This window comes from Tenrec ecaudatus, chromosome X (assembly GCF_050624435.1).
Source record: "Tenrec ecaudatus isolate mTenEca1 chromosome X, mTenEca1.hap1, whole genome shotgun sequence".
Classification (NCBI taxonomy): Eukaryota; Metazoa; Chordata; class Mammalia; order Afrosoricida; family Tenrecidae; genus Tenrec; species Tenrec ecaudatus.
In genome coordinates this window covers 112,287,792-112,307,079 of record NC_134548.1, presented here as the reverse complement: position 1 = coordinate 112,307,079, position 19,288 = coordinate 112,287,792, and the positions used below count along the sequence as shown (strand labels likewise).

The window sequence follows — 19,288 nt, the reverse complement described above, 5'->3', positions numbered from 1 at the left end:
GTTTGGGTTGGCATTTGACTAGAAAGTGTGCAGAAAGGGGTAGAATCCTCATCACTATTGGTGCCTGGGGAAATCATCATTTCAGTGCTAACAGAAGGCATGGAACAAAGGAAAGAGACAAAGTGGGGGGGGTATTTTTCTTTAAGAGTTGAGCAAAAATATAAAAACATTTCAAGTGCGGGCCATGGTGCCCTCCATTTGGAGACCCTGACTTCATTTTAAACTTAAAAATGATACATAACCCCTAGAGGGAAACCCTCGTGGCACAGTGGGTTACACGGTGGACTGATACCGCACAAGACCAACAGTTTGAAACCACGAGCTGCTTCAAGGAAGAAATGAGACTTTCTACTTCCATAAAATTCCATCCTGTCCTGTAGTTTCACGATGGGTCAAAATTGATTGCACGACAGTGAGTTTTTGGGTGAGATATTAAAAACAAAAACAAAAAAGCCTACTGCGATGTCCAATCTGGTCTCTTACCAACCCTACAAAGAATTTCTGAGACTGTATATTTTTTAAGAGCACGCAGCCTCTTCAGTTGTCCTCAAAGCAGCTGGTGGTTTTTAACCGCCAGCCCACAGGTTAGCAGTCCAAGCGTATCCAAGAGCGTTTGAGATTGCCAAATTCGACAAAAATGAAATTTGGGTGGGTGTGAAAAAAATCCCACAATTCCTTGGACCAAAGAGCCAATCCTTTGCTGGGATTTGGTGACATCTAGCGGCTGACTGGTGAGGTTTGTGCCTCAACCGGAGAACTTTCTGGAAGATTAATCGTGTACATTTGCCTGAAGGGTACTGTGCTTGCTGATCAGGACAAAAAGGTAAGAGCGCCTCAGCCTCCATCGAAATTCAGTATTTCTTGAAGGGAGAGTCTGTCGTCTTGAGAATTGTGTTTAACTTTGTGGAGGAGCTGGGGGTAGGGGCGAAAGAGGTGGGAGTAGAAAAGAGGAGAGGCAGGCGGGAGCTGTTGTATGATGGAGGGTGGGTAAAGGTTCCAGGAAACACTCGCCAGGAAAGAGACAGGGAAAGAGAAGGGCGGGGGTGGGTGTAAAGGAACAAGGTGGGGGTGGGGACGGAGGGAGAGATTACTGGGGAACAAGAAATTGCCCTCTTGGAGTTGCTAATAGGTGAATGGGAGGGTTTGGCTCTAGTTCTCTTGGGAACGGTGGTCTAACCCAGGATTTTTGCCCTGAGCAAATCGTGAAAGTTTTAGGGTCTAAAATGGAATCGACAGGGGAAACAAATGTATTTATATTTAACAAGTCCTTTATTTCCGTTGTTATCCACTAGACTTATTTTCCAACATGCGAAAGTAGAGAGCCATCGCAATAATAAAAACATCCATACACAAATCACCGAATTTTAACAGTGTAGCTCACCTACAGGAAGACTTGCACGCGCACAAGGACACACACCCCCCCACCCCTTGCTCCAGGACGCGGGCCCCAACGCGAGCGTGAAAGCCTAGCGCACACTCGAACTTGAGCGTGCACGCACACATCCAGGTCCCAAAGACACACGCCAGTGACACCAGCCACCTCCACTCACGTGCACCTCAAAAACAACCCACTCATCCTCCACCCCCGCCGCCTCCGTGCACGGGCTGCGCAGTAAGATGCGGGGGGCGTGGCCCCAGGTTTGACCTCGCGCTTTCCTACCGGCGAGAACCTTACCTCATTTCCGCCCATCTCGTTTCCGCAGGCCACGTAGCACTTCCTTTCCCAGTAAGGTGGGGGCGGGGAGGAGGGAGGACCCATAATGCCTCTCTGCAGAAAAAAAACCCCTTCTAGTCTGGGGAACTCTGGGTCTTGAAAATAAGCCACGTGAACACGCTGCCCTATAGACTTACGACCCAAAGGCTGTCGCGCTTTTGGTGGGTGGGGCTAAAACCTAAGAGGGCGATTGTGATTGGCTACAGCCCACATTGTAAGAAGGAACGTGATTGGTTTACTCATATCCCTTACCGTGAAGAAGCAGGTTGCTAGCACCCGCCTTTAATGCGGCTAAGTGTCATTGATGACGTGTAAGCCTTCGTCCAATTATTTGCTTATGGAACATTCTAAAACTTAGACAAGACGAATGTGATTGGCTGGAGGGCCTAAGCCCGCCTCCCGGGTGACGTGTCTGCGTATGGATATCAGTTGCCAGAGAAACCTGGCTTTACTATGGCGGTTGGAGGGTCGGCAGTGAACACACGTCGGCTGCTGGGAAGAGCTGGATTCTCGTTTCAGGTTTCGGGGTGGGGGTGGGGAGGACGGGTTGGCGATTCCCTTTTTCTTAAATATAGACAGAATTAGCTAGTTGTGTTCTTAGCGGGCAGAGTTGGTGCAAATTCCTGCTCGTCAACGCCCAGCTCGGGCAAAGCTTCTGTTCTTTCTGCGTCGCGGTTTCCATGTTTGTAAAATGGTTTCTACCTTAGAGACGAGTACTGAGGGCTAAGTATAATACAGTACGTATGAAGCACCTTGTACGAAGCCTGGCTCCTGTAGATCTGCCGGTTATTTCGATAATGCCGCAGATAACAGAATGAAAAATGCGTATGAATTATGTAAATTCGCTCATTACAGTTCCCTGCCCATCAACTTCCCTGGGAGAAATTAAGAGATTCTAGAAACATGGTCTTTACCAATGAAAGGATACGTAAACAGATTTGCTTCAAATTAATGGGGATTGGAATGTTCCAAATTGAGAAGTTTAAAAAAAAAACTAGTGCGAGCTGCAGATTATCAACCACACGCGATGAGTAGACTTTATTTGCACCTTGCTTTGAACATACCAACTGGAAAAGAGTATTTTATGATGCCGTTGGGGAAATTTGAACACGATTCGATGTTTTGGGGTTTTTAATGGAATTTAGGACATTTTCAAAGTCGTCCTAATGATAATCGTGGTTGTTTTGAAATTGCCTATCTTGTGACGATCTCGATTAATATATTTACGGATTAAATGAGAAAATATCTGGGATTGGCCTCGAAATACATAGATTTGCTGCAAAAAAATTCGGTGAAGAGGAAAATGGGATGGTCTAGACATGAAATTAAATTGGTCTAAAGTTTAAAAGCTAGTGATAATCTACTTTTGTACATATTTGAAATTTTCCTTAATAAAACAGCTTTAAACGTCAGCTTATTCCGTGCGCTTTAAAAATTGGGGGTGGGGGGGCAGTGGGTGGGGTTATAGATAAAACAAGATGGCCTTTGAAGCTGGGTGAGGGATTCATGTGTGTTTGCAATCCTGTAACCTCTAATTTTTTATCCACGTGTTTGTTTTTGTTTTTTTTGCTTCATTAAAAACCCCAGAAAAGATCATTTGTCCCCCCAAAACAATAAATATACATGATTTGAAAACACAACCACAAGAGGGGAAAAAGAAACATTTCTACATTGGTTATCAGCCTTGGTGTCCTTTGTGTGTGATAGAAGGCGTTGGATTGGTGAGGAAGCAAATATTATCTCATGCCTTTGTATTTTGTATCCTTTCTTGTTCTCTTCTTTGACCATCTAGGTCAGCATCCAAAAAGCGAACTTTGCTGCCTGCTAAGGATCAGAAGATCTGATCCTGCTTACAGAACTGTCCCTCATTAAAGAATTTTAGGTAAGTGCTTCCCTTCTGGCCTCAGTCCTCAAACATGCCACATAGGCTTCTTCAATGTCCAGGAATATTTTGAAGATTAATAAGCTTCTGTCTGGATTTTTATAAGCCCATTGGGGCTTCAATATAGAAAGTGTATGTAGAGGCTTAAACAACAGAGGATTTATGTAAACTCGTGTTCTTTGATTAAGAGATTCTACAGATCATGTCCTATATTTATTTAATTACACAAATTTATATACTTACCATAGTTTTCCTTCTAAGGCATCCCATATGCAGCATAATTTTGTGGTTAAGAGCAAATACTGACTTCTAAAATTTAAAATCAGGCTCTGCCACTTAATCATGCCACCCTGAACAAGATATTTAATCACTTTATACCTCAGTTTCCCCATATGTAAAATAGAAATGATCAAAGTGCCGGAATCGTGCTATGTTCTTGTGTAAGTGCTTTTTTTCTTGTATATCCTGTTTTGTGCACAGGCACACACACTTCTAAAAGCAGTGGATCCCTCTATTTTGGAAATATAATAATACTAATGTTGGTTTCTCTCCTGATTTTCCAGAAGCAGCACTTTCCACTAGAACTGAAATCTGAAATTTTGACTTCTGGCTTGTACTAGCACTCTAAAAAGTGTTGTTGCTCATATTTATCAGGGAATTTCCAGATGTTAGATAACTCACAGATCATAATTTCAATCTGTTAATAATTTTTATATCATGCCTCCTTTGTCCTCCGGCTGAAAAAAATTAAAGATGAAGATGTTCTAAGATTCAAAAGACACATAATAGGAATGTAACTGACATGGTGTGTGCTCATTTAAAGATTTTTTTTCCCCATCAAACTAGGAGATGTTAAGCATACTTGTCACAAAGATGGTAGTAGTTGGAGTTAGCAATCCTGATGGGCCCATCCATCACATGAAGGAAGGTTTTTCAGTCTCTTGAGAGCTTAATTTTCTCGTGAAGTTCTTGCATTTTCTTTATTTCTCTCCCTTCCAAAAGCTGTGTTTCAGAGATGGGCACTGCCGAGGTAGAAGAGATGGATTGGCAGAACGCCCCTGTATGTGAAGCCATTTGGAGAATGATTAAAGGCTAAAGGGAGCAGGGTGGACTGCTAATCCAGTAAGAGCTCAGAGAAAGGCAACAGGGTAGCCTGAAATAGAGGAAGCCTTAGGAGGAAATTGAGCAGGCCCTAGGAGGAAGTTGAAAACCAGTCTGAATGGTATGCCCTGGAGAGAATGCAATAAATATGATCTACTAGTTAAGCTATACATAGGCTCTGTGGATAAGAATAGCTCCAAATGGCATTGTAAATATTAAACACTTTCAAAAATTAATTTTAGGTTGCATAAGTGAATACCATTCTCTTTGTCAAATTTTAAAATAGTACAGACTGGGCTTGTTTTCTTTTAACCACCGTCAGTCTCCGGAGGTGACCACTATTACTGTTTGATCAGTTTTCTTCTAGATCTCTAAATTATGTACCTTTTTTTCAAATGTGTATGAATATTTAACTGTTTTCTGTTTGTTTTTTTTTTACACAAATAGGGTATCACACTATAAGTATTGTTTCGGAACTAGCTGGTTTTGTCCTTGAATATCTTATCCAGTCATCTCGTTCTCTGATTCCTTTCACGATGGCATTCCTTTTTAAACTAGCATCAGATTCCATCTTATGGCTATATACCACATCTTACTTTGCTAAACTGGAGATTGACTGTGCTGTTTGCTACTTCAAATAATCCTGTATCAAACATTCATGTGGTTCTCTTGGAGTATATTTGCAAGTGTTAGTCTAGACTCTAGAGCAGGTGTCCTCAAACTACGGCCTGCAGGCCACATGCAGCTCGCTGAGGACATTTATCCGGCCCGCCAGGTGTTTTTCTCCGATTTGTTTTTTACTTCAAAATAAGATAGGTGCAGTGTGCATAGGAATTTGTTCGTAGGTTTTTTAAAACTGTAGTCCGGCCCTCCAACGGGTCTGAGGGACAGTGAACTGGCCTGTTTAAAAGTAGTTTGAGGACCCCTCCTGTAGAGCAACATATATGTTTCTAAGCTATGAGAATAATCAAATGTCTCACTGGGACAGAATAGATGGCTTAGAAAGAGTGAGGCCGTTAAGAAATGAAGACAAAAAACATTGCAAAGAAAACCACAAAAGACCCACAAACCTCTGGGAGTGCAGAGTAAGATAGCATTTCAAATCATTGTGCATTCTTTGATGACTGACATTAGGAACAGTTTGTTATATGTTTGGGGAAAAGCTAATGCCCTTTTATGCAAAAATAAATGCACTCAATTGATTAAAGATTTAAATGCATGGATAAAACAATAAAAATTATTGTTTAATGCAGGGATTAGTATAACAGTCATTCTTGTGTAATTGGCTTGGGACTGGTTTTCCTAAGCATGATCTAAAAGCCAAAGATCACAAGAAGACGGATAGGTGTGTGGTTTGTTTGTTTGTTTGTTTGTTTTCTTTGTGTGGATATGTATATATTCCTTTAAAGTAAGCACCATAAAAAGACACGAGACAGAACAGTTTGGAAAAAAAGCATTGCCACCATACTCAAAGAGGTTAATAGATTAGACAACAAAAACAGCATATTTTTTCGTTCCCCCACTTCCAAAAGACATTGACCAATGATCATATGAAAAGATCACAAATTCAATAATGAAAATAAGATACATTATTACCTATTGGCAAAGGAAAAACCTTTCTCCCAAATAGTGGTTGTCCAATATTGATATTGTGGAAAGGATCTACTGCTTCTTATTAGGAAGTAAAAGTGATTCCACTTTGGGGAACAGATCTTTCAGCAATAGCTGAGCCTATTGCTCTAATATAGCCGTACTATTAAATTATTTTTGAAATAATAAAGTGTTAAAAACACTGAGTGCTCAATGCGGGTCTGGTTAAAAGTGGGACATCAAAAATACAGAATACAATGGGGCTGTTAAACATGAAAGTGAATGTGCACATAAATTTTAAAAGCATGCATACCAGTTTATTCCTGAGGGATGTGGGGGTGGGAAGGGGAGAAAGTTTCAGAATTATGTACATGGTACTTAAAAGTCTACAAAGGGAAAATCAAAATGGTGTCGAGATAGGGAGAAAATTCGCTCATTCCTTACAGAATAATTCTAGGTGGGTTACGTTCATAAAAATTACTAGTTTCAATGTTAAGACATGCATACCTGGCAAAAGAAAATATTTACCAAGCTAGGACATACTTAAAAAGCTCTATGTACTTTTAGAACTGAAAAATCACTCATTCGACTCACTCTCTCACACTCTAACACACACTCACTCGCTCTCACTAACTCACAAAAGAAAAAAAAACCCACTCATTCGTGGGCAAAGGATTAAAAAGTTGAAATATAAATATTAAAGCTTCACTAATAAAAAATAAAGCAGCCCCCCTTTCCTTAGCAAATTCATACATATCTTCATGAGATTGCCCAGTAATGGCCTGGTTATGAAGTATTCTGACTGACATTTGTTAGATTTTCCTGAGGTGGTTTGGCAGCATAGTTAGGCCCACTTCTGGAAATCCTGCAAGGGAAATAGGAAAATGTTTGCAGAGCATTGCTGTTGGTGTGGGAGAAAACTGGAAGGGAGGCACACACTCTGGGTTTCCAGCTGGGTTGGTCAGGGAAGGAGTGACTGTTTGGTGAGATGAGTGCCTCAAAATAGATGGTAGGGATGGCCTTTATAAGGCGAGTTCAACATTATCCTGTCGTGCGAAAGGGGCTCTAGTATTGGGATGCAGGCTGCAACGTCAGCGGTTCTAACTACCCAGCTCTTCCTCTGGAGAATAGTGAGAGGGTGGTTGCTCTCAGGCTTATAATCCCAGAACCGGGAAGGTGCTGTTCTGCTCTACCCTTGGAGGTTACTGAGTTGGTTTCAGCTGGGTAGCAGTGGCCTTGGTTTTTCTTGTAGACCCAGGAGACCTGGAGGTACAGTAGTGAGCATTTGTCTGCTAGCTGCTTTGAGAGATGTGGAAGTACATTTCCTTAAAAATTAAGAGGGAGAAATTTCCATTGTCTTTAAGTTGATTCTGACTGACCCCACAAGGCAGTAAAATTGCCCAATGAATGCCGCATCTTTCTCATTGACTAGCTGGGAGGGTTCGACGCCTCACCCCAGGTTAGCAGCTGAACTCTAGCCATTCCTTGGCTAGGGGTCCCTCCCTGAAGACTACAAAGCCACCCAGAGAAAGGAGGCTGACTAGTTCCCCTGGAGGTTTACTTGGAGAACCCCTGTATAGGGTTGCTCTGAGTCAGAATCACCTTTTGGCGGCAGTACTTTTTAAAAGGTGTGCTGAGGCCTGTAAACTTGCCATTGAGTCCATGCTGATTCAATGACCCTCCTGTGGTTGCTGGAGCTACTGATGGTTTTGAACTGGCAACCATCAGGATTACAGCCCAACTTGTAACCACTATACCAGCAGGGCTCCTGAAGAAGCCATATAGGAAGTTAAAATTAATGTAGTTCCATAAAGCAAAACTAGCGTAGATGTTGGCTTCAAATGGATTTAGAGGTGGGACTTGACAGGATTTAGAGGAAGGAGGCAAGCTCAAGAGGAGCAGATATTAGGCATACCGAAATAAGTAAATCAAACAACCTGAAAGCTGGTGCCTTCAAAATTTAAAATAGCTCAGAAAGCAGTAATGCTGACAAAATGCCAACTTGCATGAAGAATGTAGAACATTTGCAGCTAACCAATGGGAGCAATCGAACCTTGGGAGAGGAGTGAAAGAGTGATGGTAGTAAAGCGAACGCCCAAACATTGTTTTTCTTATCCCTTACTGCTACCGCGTTGATGTCACCCTATGACAGTTGGGAGTAGGCCACATTCCACACAAACAATGGTTGATGGGTTTGAACCACTGACCTTGAGCCTAGCAGCCATTATGTTCTTAGTGTTACTGGTAGGGACCAGACATCTAAAAGATTAATTTTTCTCTGCTTTCTGCTCCAGGCTAGTTGTAAAAATTTAATTTTTGAAACCTACAAAGGCAGTTTTGTGCCTGCAGGTCCATTGTGAGTCAGAATCAACGTAATAGTACATTTGAGATTGTTCTTTGATTTTCAAAGAGCTGCTTCCCTGCTGTTATTCACAGACCTGAGCCAAGGATGCAAGTAATTTTCCAACACACCCTTAAAGGTTTAATTCAATTTGGGATTACATATGAATACCGGGAAAGTGTGTGGAGGATGATTAAACTCGCCGTCTGTGATGAAAGGCAGGTGTAAGTTCTTTGTGTGCACTGTGCAGGTTCACCTGTGCTGCTCAGGTTCCCTCACCTCACCTAGGAGTAGTAATTAGTGTGGCTTCCAAAATAGTTCTTGTCCTGCCTGGCACCACTATTCTCTGTTTCACCCAGGCAGGCCTGCACTTAGTCATGTTTTTCTTAGTTGACATTTTATGTCTCTGGAACCAGAGCCTCGCAATACCCTTTTTAAAAAACTATTTTGTTGTTAGCATGAGTTTGCTATATACTCAAGTATAAGCCGAATTTTCAGCACATTTTTAATGCCGTTTTTCTGGTAAAATTAGTTGCCTCGGAGGATATTCTAGTCGGCTTACATTCAAGTATATCAGTAATAGCATGGCCAAACCTGCAGTTTTCATTGTGTGATCTTTCACCATTAAATAGGAAATCCTGCAGATAGGTTGGCAACAGTGGGGGTTGGCTTGTGTCTGCAGCCTGAAGGTTTCAGATTCTCACAAATCCCATCGCCCATCTTCATTGATTTTGATAGTGGGAAGCTGACTTTCCACTTGGAGAAGCGTGTTCTTTTTTTTTCTTAAGTATGCGTTTTTCAAAGGTTAGTGTTTGGTGAAAGTGCCAGCACCCAGGCCTCTTGCCAGTCACTGGATTTCCTGCTGCTGGGCTTTAATTTCCAAATGTGGTTTTTCCAATTCCCCCATCAGGGTTTCCCTGGTAGCCTGAGGACTGGAATCGTGGCTCTTTGTGTGAATGGTAGTTCGGGAAACCCATTGTAAATTTGGTTTGGCAACATTTTTTTCTTTTCAAAAAGTGTCAGTTGCCATCTATTTGATTCTGATTTCTGGGGGCCACACATGCAAGATAGCACTCCTTACGGGTTTCAAAAGGCTGTGATCTTGCTGAAGCAAATTGCCCATCTGTCTTCTGAGGAACCTTCTTGGAAGTGTGTCTGAACTACTAGTCTTTTGACTAGTTGAGCACTTAACCATCGTGCCACTCAGGTATTCTTTCCCAAAGGTAAGCCATATAATCTGGTTATTTTGTCTGTCTAGTGATTGCCCTGTGTGGGTCTACACTATAGTGTAAACAAATTGGATCACAGGTTCATCATAACAGTCTCCTTTGGTCTGAGGCCTTCTCCACAAGGAGAAGAAGTGGGTTAAGAAGCTGCTGATGGAAAGGTTGACAATTGAAATTATCGAGCCAGTCTGCTTCTGCAAAGATTACAGCTTTGGTCACCCTGTGGCCAGTTCTACTCTAGGTCAGCATGAGGCTGAGTTGACATGATAGGAATGGATTTGGAGATGGATTGATTTGTTTTGGTTATATCATTCTCTGGAGGCATAGTAGGTTACGCCTTGGGCAACTGCAAGGTCAGCCGTTTGAAACCACCATCCACTCCGTGGGGCAACTACACCTGATGAGCAATCCACAGGGGCAGTTCTGCTGCGTAGGGTCTTTGAGTCAGCATAGGCTCCATGGTGGTGAGTGTAACATTCTTCCGTGAGGTGCATATGTAATCATTTGTATTACCATTTCCCTAGTGAAGAATCTCAGTAACCAGTTTTCAGTGTTGCAAGCACTGCAATAAACATCTTTGTGTGCGTGTCCACATGGTACAGGTGTTCCTGCAAAGCAGTTGAGGTGTGTCACATTCATTCAATTCTTAGAAGAAACTGAAGGGTAGGGATAATTAACCACAATTTGCAAAGAGGCTGAGCGTTTGTGTGTTCCTCTTAATTGCACTCCTCCTCCACATACCTTTTAAAGCCCCTCTCCTCCCCTTCCCCCATAAATGTCTAAGGTCTCACAGCTTAAAAGTGGTAGCCTAATTGAAGTACTGGTCTATGTGACATCAGAACTCGCATCTACCCTGATTCCTTAGCTGTTTATCTTATCAAATTATGGTTATTCTTGTATATAAGTATATAAAAGCTTGCATTGTTATTTTCTGTAGTCATGAAAAACCCTCTTTATTGCAGATCCCCACCTCATCCTTCCAAACCATCCCTGAAGACCTGTAAGAAAGTTCCATCTGAGAAAGCACTAGGAGTTCTTGGGAGGAGAGGAAGGAAGAAGATTATGTAAGTCAAAACTACTATTTCATCTGTATCATATCATAGGAATATAAAATCCCTTATTGTCCCATCCCTGTTTTACTAGCTCTCTACTAGCTGAATTTACTAGCTGAATTTTGCACTGAAAACTGGACCTCTTTGGTTCCCAAAATAGCCTTCTCCAAATTCTAGGGTTGCTCTGCCTATTTTAGGTTTTTTTTTTTCTATTTCCCTCCCTTACGGTTTCCAGAATGTCACACTTGGCTCATTCCTCCCCCTTTCTATTCTCCCTGTAGTACTGTATTTCTTTAATTTATGGTTTCCATTAACAATATGAGGGGGCTTCAAAAAATGGAATTCAAAGGAAATTTCTCCATGAACTTTTTGAAGCCCCCTAATATAAGTATTACTCTCAAATCTCCATTTCTGGTTCTGACCTCACCTGTGCCTTAAAGTTGTATGTCTAACTGCACATCTCACACTTAATAGGTCCAGTATAGATCTTTTTCCCTCTAATCCTTTACCTCCTCCTCTGGATGCAATTTCAGTTGGTAATACTAAGGTTCTAGGCACCCATCTCCAAAACCTGTGATTCATCATTGAGTTCTCCCTCACCGATTTATCCCCTCCTCCAACAATCTCATCTCTTGTTCCTATTTTAAAATTGTCACTATAGGCATTTGAATCCCCAGGACCTAGCATAGAACCTGAAGCAGATTACTGACTGACCAGCTAGATTCCTGAATAGAGAATTACTGATGTGCTTGTGTTTTATTGCTGTTCCAGAATGACCCTTCAGAAAATCAATTTCTCTAGACTGTCATCACTCTTTTAAGTTCAGGACTTTTCGTCACTGCCTACCTGCACTTACATAAGAACCTGCACTGTTGCTTATTTTCATTTTAATCGTCTTTATGCCTTTCCTCTATTCAGAAGCCTTTACTTAAACTCCACTGCCTTTTTAAATTTTCTTTTTATACATGCATAAGATCCTATCTGTCATTTGTTCTATACGAGGCAGCCTCAAAAAGTTCATGGAGAAATTCCCTAATCTTTTAATTCCAGTTTTTGTTGTGTTGTTGGTAGTGGGAAACATTTGATTTATGAATAGGTGAGTAGGTGGGTGGTTGGGAGGGATAAGGGCCATAGGTAATGAGGATTGGGGGGGAGTCACTTATAAAAGGTCTTCTGTTAGCATTTGAAATCCAAATTTCAAGAGAACATATATTTTGCTTTGATATACCTTGTTAAATGTTGCTGTACAAAACAACCAAGTACAATGCTTTATATGTTACAGTGGTTGGAATAAAAACAGGGTTGAATGAGTTCCAGAAAGCAGGGCTCTCAAACCCGTGGACAACAATCTGCTGAAGAAGACAACTTCAAAAAACCAACTAGAAGCAACATGCAGAGAAGCAAGATGAGAGGGGCCGCCTCAGGAAAGAAGACAGCTGGTCCTCAGCAGAAGAATCTGGAGCCAGCTCTTGCGGGTAGATGGGGGGGTCGCTCTGCAGAGAATCCCCCATCGGGATCCGCAAGGAAGACCAGAAAGAACAAGCAGAAGCCTCCTGGAAACGGAGATGGTGGCAGTACCAGCGAAGCACCTCAGCCACCTCGGAAGAAAAGGGCCCGGGCAGATCCCACTGTGGAAAGCGAGGAGGCATTCAAGAATCGTGTGGAGGTGAAAGTGAAGATTCCTGAAGAATTAAAACCATGGCTTGTCGAGGACTGGGACTTAGTTACCAGGCAGAAGCAGCTGTTTCAGCTCCCGGCTAAGAAGAACGTGGATGCCATCCTGGAAGAGTACGCAAATTGCAAGAGATCTCAAGGAAACGTCGACAACAAGGAGTATGCGGTTAATGAAGTTGTGGCGGGAATAAAAGAGTATTTCAATGTGATGTTGGGCACTCAGCTGCTCTATAAATTCGAGAGGCCCCAGTATGCTGAGATCCTCATGGCTCACCCTGAGGCGCCTATGTCTCAGGTTTATGGTGCACCTCACCTTCTGAGATTATTTGTAAGAATCGGCGCGATGTTGGCTTACACGCCCCTTGATGAAAAGAGCCTGGCATTGTTGTTGGGCTATCTGCATGATTTCCTAAAATACCTGGCAAAGAATTCTGCGGCCCTGTTTGCTGCCAGCGATTACAAAGTGGCTTCAGCTGAGTACCACCGCAAAGCCCTGTGAGGGTCTACCGACCACTCGCTGGTAATGTCTGGATATCTGTAAAACTTTTTTTTTGGTTCTTAGTCCTTTTTCTTGTATAATTGATGTTCTCTAAAATTGTTGATGTATCACAGGGCTGACATTTAAGTTCATTTTCTGTTTGTTTCAAACAGAAAATAGAAGGGAGTATAGACTCCTTTTCTCATTTCAAAGTTGCTACCAGTGTGCGCAGTTATTAGACAATGAAGAAACCTTCAGTAGAACATTTTATTGCCTAGTTGACAACATTGCTTGAATGCTGGTGGTTCTTTCTATCCCTTTGACACTACACAATTTTCTAATATGTGTTAATGCTATGTGACAAAATGCCCTGATTCCTAGTGCCAAAGGTTCAACTTAATGTATATACCTGAAAACCCATGCATTTGTGCTCTTTTTTTTTTTATGGTGCTTGAAGTACAACAGCCCATCCTCTGCAAATCATCTGTGTTGTTGTTCCTTAGGCATTCTATCTTTGCTGAAACTGTTGAAGGATGGTGGTTTGTTTCATGGTTTTTGTATTTGAGTCATACATATTCTAACATGATAGAGGCAATGCATTGTTGTGTAGCCGCGGTTTTCTGAAAAGTTGATATTTTAGGAATTGTATTTCAGATCTTAAATAAAATTTGTTTCTAAATTTCAAAGCAAACCATTTGCAGTGTGCCTTTAATGTTACTGCGATGTACATCAAGGCTGCAGGCTAGGATTTCAGGGGTGGGGCTTGGGAATGAACAGCTGGTGAGTTAGGCCTCCGAAAGTAGAATTCCTTTTCCTTCTTGGGTGTGGCAGCTGGGACTGAGCCCTGTCATGCCTGTCTCCGCTTAAGGCAACATTGCTTTCTAGTTCTGCTCCTAAGAGCCAATTTTGCCTGAGGCCCCCATACCCCTATGAGTTTGGTATAATGAAACATTTCCCAGATATTACAATAGTCCTTGAGGAGCCCAGGTGTTGCCATGGTTAAAGCCCTGGGTGAATCAAACCCCCCAACTGCTCCTAGGAAGGAAGATTCGGCAGCCTTGTAAACACTGGCAATTCTAACCTGCCCTGTGGCGTCACTATGTCTGAATGGTAATACCAGTCCCATACACCTCAGAGCTTTGCTTTTTCACACCAGACAAAGCATGGGCAACTACCTTAGTTGTTCATCTCAAGAATTCATGATTTTTGGCCAAGGATGGCAGCCTTCCATAGTTCAGGCACCTGTCATTTGTCCTGTGCTTTTGGATATAACATTGGGAGTCCTAGGCCCTGTTGGGGTGGGTGAGCCATGGTGAGGGATAGTGTTAGGCCTATGCTTACAAATCCCTCTTACATGGAAAATTGCCAGTCAAACCCAAGATTGGTTTTTGTGTTTATTTTCATGATACTGTTTTCCATTGTGTGAAAAAAGATTTCTCTGGTTACTCGAGTCCTTCTAGAACATGGAGCAAACAGGAATGTAGAACTAAGTGGCACATACAATTCCACTGGATTGTTTCAGCCACAGTCCTAAGTGGGGAAAAGGGTACTTGAAAGATAGGCGTTAAGGAGAATTTAATAAATCTTTTCCAAGTTGTCAGCTGAGAGTTGGAGGGGGGCAGGGTCCTGTTGTTAACTACCCCCTAGGGCTAGGCCATGGAGAGTAGGAAGGGAGAAAATGAGAATGGAGGAAGAGGGAAAAGGGTGAGGGGAAGGGGAAAAGGTTGGAGGGCTGGACCGACTGGTTACAGCTCTCAGGAGAGTTGTGGGGGAAATATCCCTGAGCTCACTGTCCTCTAACACCTTCACACCTCCTGCCTGACACTTTCCTTTGGCCAAGCTGGAAGCCTGAGGACAAGAAAACCATTTGATGTAATCCATATTGGTCATGGGATAGGAAGGAAAGATCAAGGGACAAATGAAAGCTATCCAGCATACAAGCACCTAACATAGCTACAAAAGTTCTTGTGCCGTATATTCCTAGAATTATGATACGTAAGTACATATTCTACATATATAATAAAGATCACACTTTTTCAACAAAATTAAGATTAGACATGAGTTGCTAAGCAGTTTGTTTCTCCACGTTACTATAGATCATCAAAGTCTAACACAAAGTTTATTTTTAAGTGACTTAATACCAAGCCGACAGGAAAATACTGAAAACAATTCAAAGAGGGCTGCTAGATAGTAAAATGTGTTATAAGAAGTTTACTGGCACCAACACGGATCTCATACTCTATGGCAGCGGTTCTCAACCTGTGGGTCAAGACCCCTTTAGGGGTCAAATGACCCTTTCACAGGGGTCGCCTGATTCATAACAGTAGCAACATGACAGTTATGAAGTAGCAATGAAAATAATTTTATAGTTGGGGATTACCACAACATGAACTGTATTAAAGGGTCACCACATTAGGAAGGTTGAGAACCACTGTTAACGGGTTTAGCACACACAAATTCCTTAGTGTGCACACAGTAAACAGTAATTTGTATATTTCATATCCTGGTGAATACTTCATTCAGAGAGCAGAATTCTGAAGTCCGATGACTGAAATGATCCAAGGTTTGTATTGCTGATTGATGGGCTGAACAGGCTTTGGGACACAACCTGGGAGAAATCTTTCTGGATCCTGCAACCATCACGGCACTTGATATTTCATGTGTTTTCATGACTTGATTTTAGTTTCTATCAATGAAGCATATGTACTTAAAGCTCCAAAACATGAATTCCAGTGCCAGATAATCCCTTACAAAAGGGTGGCTTGTAGGAGACGAGCCAGTCAGGGTGCAGTGTAGCAATGATGAAACATATAACTTGATTGTGGTAAGAGTTGTATGAGCCCCCAACAAAATGATTAAAGAAAGTTTTAAAAGAAACAATTTTCCTCTAGTTCTTAAGTGCTTCCTCCCTCCTCTCCCCACCCCCCCCACTATCATCCCAATTCTACCTTACAAATCCGGCTAGACCAGAGGATGTACACCGGGTCAGAAAGGAACTGGAAACACAGAATCCAGGACAGATGATCCCTTCAAGTCTAGTGGTGAGAGTGGCAATATCCAGAGGGTGGAGAGAAGGTGGGGTAGAAAGGGGATACTGATTACAAGGATCTGCATATAACCTCCTGGAGGATGGACAACAGAAAAGTGGGTGAAGGGAGACATCAGAAATGTAAGACATGACAAAATAATTTATAAATTATCAAGGGTGCAGAGAGGGGGGCTGATACCAAGGGCTCAAGTAGAAAGCAAATGTCTTGAGAATGATGAGGGAAACAAATGTGCTTGACACAATGGATGTATATATGGATTGTGATAAGAGTTGAATGAACCCCCAATAAAATGATTTTTTTTTTAAGTTTCAGTGCCAGACTCCGTAGCTCTGAAACCTGGTAGGATCACCTCCTTTCTTCCAATTTCCTCTACCAAAGATGATGATACAGTTAATATGAAAAAATGTTTAAGTTAATTTGTATTCATTACTAAGTGCCGATATTCTTGGTGGTTTGTATAATGATTTCTATAAGCCTCCCAACAACCTGCAAGGAGTAATATGATTATTGTCATTTTATAAAAGGGACCCCAAGCCCAAGGACAGAGATAAAAATGGCTCACCTGGGATATGAACCCAGGCAAGCTCCTAAGAATTGCATTTTTGTCTCTGAAAAAAATCATACAAGTATTAATAAATGGTAACTGTGAGAATTGTAAAAGTACCCAACCCTGCATTCAGTTCAGGTCCTCCTAGAAACTGATGATTTCAGTGGGAGCAGGTGGAGATGGTGGGAGGATTCAGACCATGATGAGCAAATGACACCTGTGAAAGAACAAGATGGAAGGAGTACTGAGCAGGAAGAGCATCAGACTGCAGATTAATAATAAAAGATAGTCCAGGTCAATGGGATGCCCCGAACCAAGATTTAGTTTCTCATTTATCTGAAATGGCCTAGCTCCAGTGGCCCAGCTGTACTCAGCCACATGAGAGAGCAGTTTGGGCAAAGTATAACAGCGTGAATGTCAGGGTAGAGCTGAAGTTACTTTAGAGGAGCTCTTTGAGCTCTTGTGACCCTATGGTCACCACAGATATGGTGAGTATTGCTTGGCAGTCATTCACACCACTGACGGGCCTGAGCATTTGACCTGTGCCTCCACCCAGCCACCATGTCCTGCCCCAAGAACCTAGAGATGCTGGTTACAGGTCTCTCCCCAAGGTCTTAGACACTCAGCGCTTTCTGCTCTGGACTTGCCCAGGCAAGTTATTGCTTGGATATATGATAAATATATCAATGTATGAGCACAGAAGTGGTGAGAGACTACAGTTCAACTCCAGGTTTCCTTGTCAGACTGATCAGAGAACTGCTTGGTAAGGACTAGCACAGCCAATGTTTGAGCTTCATCTGCCCTCCAACTCTTCAAAAGGGAAAGGGAAAATCAAAATGCTCCTGTCTGCAGCAGGGACAGTTCTCCTTTTCCAGGCATTTCTGTCCAGGATAGTCTGGCTGTCAGCTTAGGTGGGCCTGGTGCCTGCTTCAGTCTTCAGGAGAGACTCCAAGGTCAGACCCATCCTGGAGAAGCATGTGACCTGGGACATAGTCCATCTACCTCCGGTCTGAGTCCCACCTCTCTGAGCGCCAGCAGGGGTGGGTGATGGATTCTTCCTGTTTAATGAAAAGGCACAGTGAGCACCTGGTACCTTCTCTTACTCCAGCCAGAATTCCAGCCCCAAGAGTATCCATGAAACTGCTATAACCTTGCAGAAGGGCCTAGCGATAAGAAAACTCATCACAGAGGAAAAAAAGCCAAGGGCAGAGGGCTGGCCCTCTCTACTTTTTTGTCAGCTGACTGACCCCAGAGAGCTTTTGTGTTCCTACATTTTACTCATATTGGAAGGGAGGCATGCAAAGCATCTTTTCTGGTACTATTGAGTAACTGAGTCGGGACTGACTTAATGGCAATGGGTATGGGGATGGCCTCCCTTCGACTTGCATATGGCCTTGCTTTGCCACAAGAATTTTTTTTGCTACAAGAATTTTTATGACATTGGAAGTCAAAATTTGGTGAGGTTCCTTCAAATGATGTGTGCCAGTTTAGGATGCCAATTTATAGGAAAAGCAGAGGTAGTGTCCTGCAGTTTATATGGTGGAGTCCAGGATTGTGCATTATTTAAAGAGAAGCACCAGTATATAAAATGTTAATTTTAATGTTGAATATGGGGAAACGATTCCTTCACTGCTGTTTTCCTTTCTAGAGAAGGGAGCTCACTGAAGCTTCTATAGCCCATCAAGGACAGACATTAGTCAAACAACTATTAACCACTATCTGTTTCTAGAATTAGGATCAATAGAAGTCTCAGATTTTACAAAGGTAGTGTAATGGGGAAATCAAAATAGCTGCACACATATTAACACTAAAATGTCTTACATAGTACATTGGCATGTTTCCGGATGGCATGAGGTAAGGAAGGAGGAGAATAGTCTTGCCTGACCCTAAGCTTTATTCCCTAATGTATACACATCAAACACATCAACAGAATGTATAAGACATGCCTGTAAGGAGTCCCTGAGAGAGAGCCCACTTGAAGGCAAATTAGGTAATTAAAATCATAGATATCCTTGGAGATTATTTTGGAGGGAGGTTCTTATTCACACACTCCACAAATCTGTCCCCTGGCCCAGGTCCCAGTGGACCTGTGTTTGAATCCAGTTGAAAAGGGAGGCTATCAAAAACAATAATGATAACAGAAAGGGCAATTTTTACTAAGACTTCTTTAAGACACTTATGTCTAAGCACCATTTAAATAAGTGTAATCTGAAAGCCAGAAGCGGTTCAGCGATGGCCCGCTAGAAACTCAAGTAAAATTGGCAAGTGTTTGTACCTTGAGAACTCCAGCACAGTGATCAAAGGATGTGCTGAACAAGAAAGGAAATAGAAGCTCACAGGAACTGTTGGGAGCACACACACATGACACTTCCTTTGAGCAGGACCCTCTATTTGAAGGCTTCTCCCAGGGCTGGAATCCTGAATGTGCAGGTGAGGCACAGAGGTAATCACAGTTCACAGTCTGTGTATCTCATTTGGTTTCACAGAAGCCTGTAAGGCAAGTTTTATTCCTATTTAACCAGGAAAAGCATGACCCTTAAACATTAAAAACACATAATATAGCCATAGTTACCTGGTTTGTATCTCTAAAGAAAGAAGAAACAAAGGATTTACATTTGTGAAATTTTGACAAC

The 19,288-nt window shown here is 42.2% G+C and overlaps 1 protein-coding gene across 2 annotated transcripts; it reads left to right on the top strand.

Moving 5' to 3' along the window:
• Window positions 1–685: 685 nt before the first annotated feature.
• MORF4L2 (mortality factor 4 like 2) lies at window positions 686–13,736 on the top strand. 2 transcript variants are annotated; one of them, XM_075539670.1, is made up of 4 exons: window positions 686–823; window positions 3,507–3,596; window positions 10,817–10,918; window positions 12,189–13,736. In XM_075539670.1, exon 4 carries the CDS (start codon window positions 12,213–12,215, stop codon window positions 13,077–13,079), a length of 867 nt encoding a protein of 288 aa, XP_075395785.1. In that variant the 5' UTR covers window positions 686–823; window positions 3,507–3,596; window positions 10,817–10,918; window positions 12,189–12,212; the 3' UTR covers window positions 13,080–13,736. The 2 variants fall into 2 exon arrangements, with proteins under 2 accessions (XP_075395785.1, XP_075395784.1); XM_075539669.1 differs by lacking the exon at window positions 686–823 and adding an exon at window positions 2,079–2,233.
• Window positions 13,737–19,288: the final 5,552 nt, after the last annotated feature.

Excerpts from the sequence above, each read along its gene's own strand:
- MORF4L2 (XM_075539670.1), top strand. The coding sequence starts at position 12,213 with ATGAGTTCCAGAAAGCAGGGCTCTCAAACCCGTGGACAACAATCTGCT.